Below are 11396 nucleotides of genomic sequence, written 5' to 3'. Positions count from 1 at the left end.
CACACCAGTATATAGTACACACCAGTATATAGTACACACCAGTATATAGTACACATCAGTATATAGTACACACCAGTATATAGTACACACCAGTATATATTACACACCAGTATATAGTACACACCTGTATATAGTACACACCAGTATATAGTACACACCAGTATATATTACATACCAGTATATAGTATACACCAATATGTAGTACACTTCTGTATATAGTACGCATCAGTATATAGTACACACCAGTATATATTACATACCAGTATATAGTACACACCAGTATGTAGTACACTTCTGTATATAGTACACATCTGTATATAGTACACACCAGTATATAGTACACACCAGTATATATTACATACCAGTATATAGTACACACCAGTATATAGTACACACCAGTATATAGTACACACCAGTATATAGTACACACCTGTATATAGTACACACCAGTATATAGTACGCACCAGTATATAGTACACACCAGTATATATTACATACCAGTATATAGTATACACCAGTATATAGTACACACCAGTATATAGTACACACCAGTATATAGTACACACCTGTATATAGTACACACCAGTATATAGTACGCACCAGTATATAGTACACACCAGTATATATTACATACCAGTATATAGTATACACCAGTATATAGTACACACCAGTATATAGTACACACCAGTATATAGTACACACCTGTATATAGTACACACCAGTATATAGTACACACCAGTATATATTACATACCAGTATATAGTATACACCAGTATATAGTACACACCAGTATATAGTACACACCAGTATATAGTACACACCTGTATATAGTACACACCAGTATATAGTACGCACCAGTATATAGTACACACCAGTATATAGTACACACCAGTATATAGTAAACACCAGTATATAGTACACACCAGTATGTAGTACACTTCTGTATATAGTACACATCTGTATATAGTACACATCAGTATATAGTACACACCAGTATATAGTACACACCTGTATATAGTACACATCAGTATATAGTACACACCAGTATATATTACATACCAGTATATAGTACACACCAGTATATAGTACACACCTGTATATAGTACACACCAGTATATATTACACACCTGTATATAGTACACACCAGTATATAGTACACACCTGTATATAGTACACACCAGTATATAGTACACACCAGTATATAATATCCAAGATTCGACTCCTGCTTTACACGAAGCTGGTAACTACAGAAAACCAGAACCAGAAACCAGCACCCTGCTTCCTTTCAGACCGTATATAATGGGAAACTAGAAACTAGCATGTGACCAGTCCAGACCTGAAGATGGTAACCACCGAAAACTAGAATCAAAAATCAGAAACCAGCGTCTTGCCTTCCCACCAGACCTCGAGTATAATTTAAATAACTATAATTGTTTATGTTATATTTATCATACATCAAATATAGACTGACCAGTACACCAGATGGCCAGCCAGGTCTTGTTAATTCCTACTGATGGTTCCTGGCAGATTGAGAGTGTTTTTGGAATTGTCAGGAATTTCTAGAACTTAATAAGTAGAATTATAGTTTGAAATGGTGTGTAGGTCTTGTGTCGTAGGACATGTCTGTGGTTTCTGCAATTCCACTAAAACTAAGCATTTAATGACGTCGCTAATCCCGAAGTCCTTATAAAGCATATTTTGCGATTAGTGACGTCATTAAACACTTAATTTTAACTTTGCCCCGGTGTCCTGGAAATGTTCTAGATATTCGTGAAGAATTTCTGAATTGTTTTAGGATACACAGAACGTGGTGAAAAACTAAAGTTGAAGAGACACATGTACCTTACTAAATCATAGAATGGTAAACCTTTTAAATAATTCCTTTTCAAATATCAAAACATATATAGAACTAGTTCAGATTATACTTTTCAAGTATCAAGACAGTTATAGAACTAGTTCAGATTATACTTTTCAAGTATAAAGACAGTTATAGAACTAGTTCAGATTATACCTTTTCAAGTATAAAGACAGTTATAGAACTAGTTCAGATTATACTTTTCAAGTATAAAGACAGTTATAGAACTAGTTCAGATTATACCTTTTCAAGTATAAAGACAGTTATAGAACTAGGTCAGATTATACTTTTCAAGTATCAAGACAGTTATAGAACTAGTTCAGATTATACTTTTCAAGTATCAAGACAGTTATAGAACTAGTTCAGATTATACTTTTCAAGTATAAAGACAGTTATAGAACTAGTTCAGATTATACTTTTCAAGTATAAAGACAGTTATAGAACTAGTTCAGATTATACTTTTCAAGTATCAAGACAGTTATAGAACTAGTTCAGATTATACTTTTCAAGTATCAAGACAGTTATAGAACTAGTTCAGATTATACCTTTTCAAGTATCAAGACAGTTATAGAACTAGTTCAGATTATACCTTTTCAAGTATAAGACAGTTATAGAACTAGGTCAGATTATACTTTTCAAGTATCAAGACAGTTATAGAACTAGTTCAGATTATACTTTTCAAGTATCAAGACAGTTATAGAACTAGTTCAGATTATACTTTTCAAGTATCAAGACAGTTATAGAACTAGTTCAGATTATACTTTTCAAGTATCAAGACAGTTATAGAACTAGTTCAGATTATACTTTTCAAGTATCAAGACAGTTATAGAACTAGTTCAGATTATACTTTTCAAGTATCAAGACAGTTATAGAACTAGTTCAGATTATAATAGATAAACTTGGAAAAGAAATTGTGAATGATATTTTTAATGTGGGAGATTTATATTTTCATCTAAAATATGAACAAATAGTTTTATAACATGGCAGGTAAGAATTATTGAATGATATACTTCTCTTACTATTAGCCCTGTAGTGGTTCGGAGGGGCAAGTAATATATCCAGAGGAGTAAAACATTTTTTCCGTGGTGCATTCCCCCTGTAACTACGGGCCTGGTAATTATTAATATTACCAGCTGATGGAGCTCACGATCATATCCGCAACACTTTTCAAAACGTAGTCTTCACACCTTAATCTATAATTAGATTAGGACGAACCATAGCCAGTTTAAGTGCCATTGACGACAGTAAGGTTCCAAAACGGCGCTAATTTATATCAAAGACTCTTAAATGGTGCGTTGAATACCATTTCTCCACTATCCTTGGTTCTAACACTATGTTGAAGACATATTGGCAGGTTTAGACAGGGTATTCGGGTTCAGTGTTATCATCTGCTCACAGCCCCAAAATATTTTGTTGTTGTTTTTCTGTCACAAAATCGGATTAGATCGAGATGAACATTAGACCAAGAATAATCTGATTTCAAAGACAGGAGGTAGTAATACTATGCGGTAACCACGAGAAGAACAAGTATGTATTGATGTAAGTATAAAAGATATTATTTCAATTCGTCCCGGGATACAATAGATCTTATAATGAGACGATGTAGAGGACAGTACAGTCTATATTTGTTACCTATTCACTGGGGTTTATGTACATAGTCACACGTCCAGTTTGAAACACTTGTCATCGTATCCCTGTCTCTTATATATCTCTATTTCTCTCTCTCTGATAGCCAGATCTATCTATTTTAAACACAGGGGTGACAGCACAATTTTTATTTACAATTTCGTCATAATTTATTCCCGATTTTCATAATTTTGAGCAATTGTCATTGAAATTCAACATGAACACTCACTGAATTACGACTCTTTATTTACCAAACTGATCTATTTTAAAATGAAGCCTCAATATCTCACCACCCCACCCAGGATGATTGGATGATAAAGTAAATAAAGATCTAAAATAGAATAAAAAAAAAAGACATCAATTCAGATCATTATAACTGTGATCAAAAAAACGGAACAAAAGTATAAATAGTTGCCCAATTAAGGAGAAAAATGTGGATTATTTGACAAAAAGGTGAAAAATGGTCCTTATAATTCAAAAAGGAACGAATCCGACGTCTAGAGTACACGTTACCGTTATTCGTAGAAGCCGCAACGTTCCAAGTAAGTACAATGGTTCGATTTGTGTCCTTTCATAGTTATAGTTGAATTATATACCCTTAGTGGTGTTTATAGAAGGGGGGGGGGGGGTGTGGTGTGGTCAGAGGGCTCCAAACATTTGTCTGTCCCCGGTCCGCCGGTTTTAACAAATTTTACCATTCACTTCTTAAATGCATGGTGCTGTGCGCTGTGAAGAGATAAGGTTTGATGTATTCTTAAATGGCAATACATTGGTAGAAGATACTAACTTTTTATATGAGGCATGTTCTTATTTGTAGTGTTTGTTGTGTAATGTTGAGCAGCTATGACGGGTGTGGTGCCAGGCAGGGTATGCTTACTCTTCTAGACAACTGATACCACTTGTAACCCAAGAATATCTATTAATATTTTAGGTGTTTACCTGTATTACGTTTAAATTCTTCTGTACAGATTGCCATGCGAGGTATAAATTCTGTGTCATTAAGTGGTAGAAAATGTAAATAGGACGTAACGACTATCTAGAAATTGTCAAAAAATAATGTAATAATTATTATTTCATTAACTACTAAAGTGAAACAGGGTAGAAATATGTAATAGTTCCAGTCAAGTTGAAGAGACGATACCTTGACCGTCATAGCCACCTTTCTAATATACAAGGATTGCAGTGATTTGATTCGATTGTACGTTAGAGCATACAGCTAATCCGAGCTCTCGAAAGAATGTCTATTACTGTCAAGGTATAAGTCGCAGTTCGTACTGGCTGGTGCTATCAGCGTCCGCTATCCGCATAAAATATTAGTAAATCTCTTTACAATGCCTCTAATGAGTCTATCATGTAATATTATTGTATTGTCAATGTATAACGATGTTGACTATAATAATGAAACGTCTGAGAGATACAAAACTTTCTCTACTTAATGACTTGAACATGCCGTGGAATTTACCATTGCAACTTTCTCTCTCTCGTCGGTAAACCTTGAAGATCATATTTCACTTTCTAAATTGTTTTAAAGAGACCAGACTGGATTCTTACACAGACCTAGTCTTCGTTTATAGTATAAATCTCAATCTTTGGTTTCGCTTTCTTTCAGTGGGTTACTTCAATCTAATTAGAATACAGGTCTAATAGATATTTTGTTTCTTTTTTTTCTGTGGCTTGCTTCACTCAAGCCCCATCTGACAACATTCTTAAGTTCGCTTTGATTATGTGATAGTTGATTTAATCCAATTAAATTCACTGTTACAAGAGGGTTTGTATATCGTGATATCAACGGAGTGGGGGTGGGGGTGGGGATAATTTTTTTGGAGGGGTACGTTGTGGATTGTTAAATGAAGATCATATTTTGTAGGGCTGGACCATGCTTCAATCCCAAATGTAAAGCCACCCTGCGATTTATTGATACAGCTAGTAGTGTTTATTTGGTATAGTTTGTACTGCTGTACATTCTATTAAGTATCCAAGTACATCTATCTTCTGGCATTTCTATAAATCATTAATCAGGTGCCGTTTGGGACCTCTGAATTGTAATGGTGGGTGTACAGACAATTCTCTTCCTGTGTATATAACGATAAGATTTTGGCTATATTTGCCATTGAGTATTGTCGCTATGTTTTGTAGGAAAATAAATATTTAATATTATTTAATATCTTTAAGATGGTTTTATAAAGAGAAGTGTGGAATAGTTTCAAATATATTATTCTATTTAAAATTCAGATCTCAAAGTTACGATTTTCTTTCACTTGACATTTTCAGGTCTTATTTTAGTACCTTTGTTATCTTCACAATACAACGATTTGATTGGATTTCACGGTAGCGAATACAGCCAATCAGAGTTCTTGACAGAAAGACTATAACATTGTGGTTTTGAGTTCACAGACTTTCTGTCGAGGCCTCTGATTGGCTGTATTCGCTAGTGTAAATCCAATCAAATCACTAATTTACAAACTTCATTGATAAAAGAATAGTGGTTATTGCCGTCAAGGTATAAGTATGACGTTTTAAAGATGGTAATAGGTAATAACAGAATGATTCATCGTAGAGCCTTAATTAGAATTCTTACTGAAACAAGCACGAAGGAGTCTTTTTAGGTTATAATAAAATACACAAACAACAGTAGATATAACAGAAAACACAGAAGAATATTTTCTGTTATATGTGCTCGCAACTTCTAAATGTCGTCAAATCTTACAGTAGATAAAACTTTGTTTCAATTCAATCTTAAATGCTTCAAATAAGCAAAGAGGAGTCATAATTTAATATGTTACAAAACAATAGTAGACTTACCCAAAACACAGATTCAATTCTTTCTGTCAAAAATAACCCAGAAGACGCCACTTTAAGTGTGTAAGACGGTCGGCTGTGATATTGGGTATCTATTATAAGAGGTGTTGTGGTAAGATCTGACGAAGGGGAGAAGAAAATACCGGATAATATAACACCAGTATGGTTTAATATACTTATAAACACTTACACTATCTCAGAATATCTTTTGCTTGTTTTGTGTACAAAATAAAAAGTTAAAAAAATAGGAAGAAGGTAAGTGAAATTTTCATTATTTTAAAAGAAATGTTGTATAAGACGTGAAGAGATGGTAGCAGGCTGAATTATTACTATTCAGTTTGTAGTCTGTCTATACAACATGACTAGAACATAATATATAACTCTACCTTAAACATCAAGGTTCAATCGTCCCGGCATAGGTCGAGATAATACCTTCGGAATTTTCAACCCGGTTTCCCCCTGTCAGTGATGCAGGTCGGAAGGGCTGCGTCTAGTAGTTCGGATGGGACAATAAACCGAGGCCCCGTGTGCTACAGACTGCGCACGATCCTCGTCAGATGAAAATAAAGCAGGGCCATGCCGCTGTCCTGGCAAAATTTCCCTCATCACACCCTGTATGGCGTTGCCCGTCTTCATTAGCCCACATGGTGCAGAAAAGTAGGACGTAAAACTCCATTCATTTCATTTCATTTCTACCTTAAACATATTTCATCAACTACATTTATTACGTATTAAACAACATAGAATTTAGATACTCCAGCTTATCATACCCACCCTCTTTCTTTCTATCACTCTGATCAATAAACATATACGTTTCTTGAATTCCTACATCTTTACACTGTCAAGCTATTACAAACGTCGCCTTATACCTTGACTACAATAAATAGCCACCTTTCTTGTATCACAGAAGTTTGTAAATGCAGTCATTTGATTGGATTGTACGAAATGAATATAGCCATTCAGAGGTCTCAACGGAAAGCCTGTAAACAATAAGCAAAAATGTTTAGGGTTTGGATTGAATGTTTTTACTAGCGTACAATCCAATCAGATCGCTTCATTCCGTGACACAAGAAAGGTGACTATTGCAGTCAAGGTGAAGGAAATTCGTAATAGCCTGACATTGTGAAGAAGGAACTCTCGGTTGTTTCTGGAATTAAAGCTACTACTCGCTCATATCATTTCAGTAATTTTAAGCACTTTAATAAAGTTTAGATATTATATCACCCTAAATTCTATTCATGTTCTCCAAAGGTTCCAGAAAATCACCCTTTTATCGCTTTCAATCCATGTATACCGGATATTGTTTATCAAATTCTCCTCCCTCTAATGAACTGGAAGGTTTCTCGGGTCCTTTCCATCTTTTTGAATTTTCATGGAAAAATCCACAACAGAATATCCTTGAGTGAGACAACCGAGAGAGACGACGTCGACGTTTGGAACACAGTAGTCCGCCATGTTAAGTTTAGTAATCCCACCACTGGCTTCTATAACCACGTGAGGAAATTGACGTTTCAATTCAGTCGAGGTGCTGATTAGGATTTCAGGAGTAAAATTGTCTAGCATGATCACGTCTGCTCCGGCGGTTCCCGCCTCCTGTGCCTCATCCAAACTCCGACATTCCACCTCGATCTTGTGGCTGAATCCACCAACGATCTTAGCGTCTTTAACTGCCTGTGTGATGCTACCAGCTGTCCAGATGTGGTTGTCCTTCAGCATGATCATAGAAGAGAGGTCGTATCTATGAGTTGTCGCCCCTCCTGCTAACAGAGCATACTTTTCTACTAGTCTAAAACCAGGCGTAGTTTTTCGAGTTCCAGCCACCTCCCCGTCCCATCTACAACTTCTAGCTATAAAATTCAGTTCTCTGGCTAATGAAGCAATTCCACTAGCACGAGTAAGAACATTTAGAACAATACGTTCTGCTAACAAGAGTTGTCGAACCTTCCCAGTGACGGCGGCTACAGTTTGAATAGGTTCTAGACGTTGTCCTTCTTTGAAAAACCATTCCACTTCCAAATCTAATTCTTTAAATATAGCATTAACAAAAGGTACCCCGGCTAAAACTCCGGCACTTTTTAAAAGAATCACTGACGTTTCTGGTTTTTCGCCTACCACGAAGCCACCGTAATCAAAATTAGGGGTGTCTTCCTTCAACCATTCTCGAGCAAGATGGCGTAATGTTATAGGACTCAATAAACACGGTAGTCGGTCGTTATAGATATCACTCAGGATCTTCTCATTCGACACACAGTTTGCCTCCGCCATTTTTCACTAGAACAGCCAACGTTTACACACTTCAACCCTTCGATAACTTCGGTTAAATTTGAGTCAACATAGAGCATGAGTCGGATTGAAGTATCCTTAAAACACGTCTTACAACCCCTTTCGTGGCCACAGAATTGTTCGCTTACGGACTGATAAATCGTAATTCCAGCTATTCGTATTCCTTTTTAGTAATAACACCCGACTTCAGTACGTCTGCAATAAAATGCACAAAGATCATTAGTTAAAGATATAAGCAGAACAGGTATGCTCGAAACAAACTGACTAGTCAAGAACAAAATGGCCAATGATCTTCCTAGCTTCCTAGGGATTAATATCAAAAACTTTAATGATGCATTGTGTCACATCCACATGACCTTTGACCCTTCTACATTAGAATATCAAAACTGTGAAATCAGTTATATAAAGCAGATAATAGATTGAATAAGAGATAAGATTGTAATATTAAACAATAGAGTAAATTTCATGGTAGAATGAAAAGACTGATGATAAGGTTATAATAACCAGGACAGTATAACCGGCATATATATATACAGGTGATCCTTTTATATAAAATTTATATTCTTAAAACTTGGCCCATAGAATATATTCAACAGTTGACTTACCTGGTATCAGACGATAAATCTATTAAACTCGGTAGTTATTGACTTCCTAAAACTCCTGACCGTTTAACCATGGATACAAGTACCGTTTTACCATAGACACCAGAAACGTTTTACCATAGACACCAGAAGCGGTTTACCATAGACACCAGAAGCGTTTTACCATGGACACCATAAACGTTTTACCATTGATACCAGTGCCGTTTAACCATGGACACTAGAAACGTTTAACCATGGACGCTAGAAACGTTTTATCATTGACACCAGAACCGTTTAACCATGGACACTAGAACCGTTTTACCATGGACACTAGAACCGTTTAACCATGGCTAGAACCGTTTAACCATTGACACTAGAACCGTTTAACCATGGACACCACAAACGTTTAACCATGGACACCACAAACGTTTTACCATGGACACTAGAACAGTTTTACCATGGACACCAGAACAGTTTTACCATGGACACTAGAACCGTTTTACCATGGACACTAGAACCGTTTAACCATGGACACTAGAACCGTTTTACCATGGACACTAGAACCGTTTTACCATGGACACTAGAACCGTTTTACCATTGACACTAGAACCGTTTAACCATGGACACCACAAACGTTTTACCATGGACACTAGAACAGTTTTACCATGGACACCAGAACAGTTTTACCATGGACACTAGAACCGTTTTACCATGGACACTAGAACCGTTTTACCATGGACACTAGAACCGTTTAACCATGGACACCAGAACCGTTTTACCATGGACAATAGAACCGTTTAACCATGGACACCAGAACAGTTTTACCATTGACACTAGAACCGTTTAACCATGGACACCACAAACGTTTTACCATGGACACTAGAACAGTTTTACCATGGACACCAGAACAGTTTTACCATGGACACTAGAACCGTTTTACCATGGACACTAGAACCGTTTAACCATGGACACCACAAACGTTTTACCATGGACACTAGAACCGTTTAACCATGGACACCAGAACAGTTTTACCATTGACACTAGAACCGTTTTACCATTGACACTAGAACCGTTTTACCATTGACACTAGAACCGTTTAACCATGGACACCAGAACAGTTTTACCATTGACACTAGAACCGTTTTACCATTGACACTAGAACCGTTTTACCATGAACACTAGAACCGTTTAACCATGGACACTAGAACCGTTTTACCATTGACACTAGAACAGTTTTACCATTGACACTAGAACCGTTTTACCATTGACACTAGAACCGTTTAACCATGGACACCACAAACGTTTTACCATGGACACTAGAAATTTTTACCATTGACACCAGAACCGTTTAACCATGGACACCAGTATCGTTTTACTATGGACTCCATAAGCTTTTTACACACAACATCCCCTGACACTGTCAGTAATTCCGGTTGTTCTGGTAAAACTATTTGTAACCTCTAGTCGTGTTTTGTAATGTTTATAACAACTTTTTTTATTTGAGGTTCACTCATTAGAAATAAGTCTTTATTATCTTCTCTATAATATTTTATCAGAGTGATAATCAGGCTGGTGAAGGGTATAGGTGATACTTGAACGATAGGGATTTACATTTGATTGATTTGTATTTGGCCTCTACCCTCTCGCTATTTATTTCATCAATTCAAGTTGAAGTATAAATATATCACTATAATATTCTAATGGGTACAATCAAACACTCAAACTATGCTATAACAATACCATTGGTATGTTCATTAGTCAGGGTAGACGGGCAGGGGGAGAGGGTAGGCGAGCAGGGAGAGGGGCAGAGGGGGTAGGGGGCAGGAGAGGGTGTAACACGATAGATGGGGTGGAGGGGGTTGTAGGCTAGGGTAGGAATATGTTATGTACTAAATTGGGTACAATAAAGCACTCTATTATGTCATGATCACTACCCAAGATAATCCGTATAAGCAGGGAGGGCATGGGAAGGGGCGTTAATCGGAAAACGACAATGGGGTGGGGCTAGACTAGAGTAGGAATATCTTATGGGGTAACTTCTGTACTAAATGAGCCACAATAAATCACAATATAATGTTTTAATACTAGGTTTTAGATGAAAATCAAAGAGGGGAGGGGGAGGGGGAAGATGTTACCCTATAGATGGGTTGGGGTGGGGTATGATCAGAACGCTACAGAACGTTTTTGTTCTTGATCCATTCACTCCACCCCAACCCCTCTCCCCCCATTCCCCCTCTCCCTAGAGCCGTCAT

General features: G+C 36.6%; 2 protein-coding genes across 2 annotated transcripts; both read right to left on the bottom strand.

The window, feature by feature from the left end:
• Positions 1-354: 354 nt before the first annotated feature.
• On the bottom strand, positions 355-957 carry LOTGIDRAFT_143601 (hypothetical protein; the record flags this gene model as incomplete). Its single annotated transcript, XM_009054279.1, has 1 exon — positions 355-957. The coding sequence occupies one exon, from the start codon at positions 955-957 to the stop codon at positions 355-357; it is 603 nt and encodes a 200-aa protein (XP_009052527.1).
• A 6646-nt stretch (positions 958-7603) lies between these two features.
• LOTGIDRAFT_143588 (hypothetical protein) lies at positions 7604-8545 on the bottom strand (the record flags this gene model as incomplete). The annotated part of the gene is made up of 1 exon (XM_009054278.1): positions 7604-8545. The coding sequence occupies one exon, from the start codon at positions 8543-8545 to the stop codon at positions 7604-7606; it is 942 nt and encodes a 313-aa protein (XP_009052526.1).
• Positions 8546-11396: the final 2851 nt, after the last annotated feature.

The sequence above is a fragment of the Lottia gigantea genome (genome assembly GCF_000327385.1).
Source record: "Lottia gigantea unplaced genomic scaffold LOTGIsca_210, whole genome shotgun sequence".
Lineage (NCBI taxonomy): Eukaryota > Metazoa > Mollusca > Gastropoda > Lottiidae > Lottia > Lottia gigantea.
This window is presented reverse-complemented; position numbering and strand designations above follow the sequence as displayed.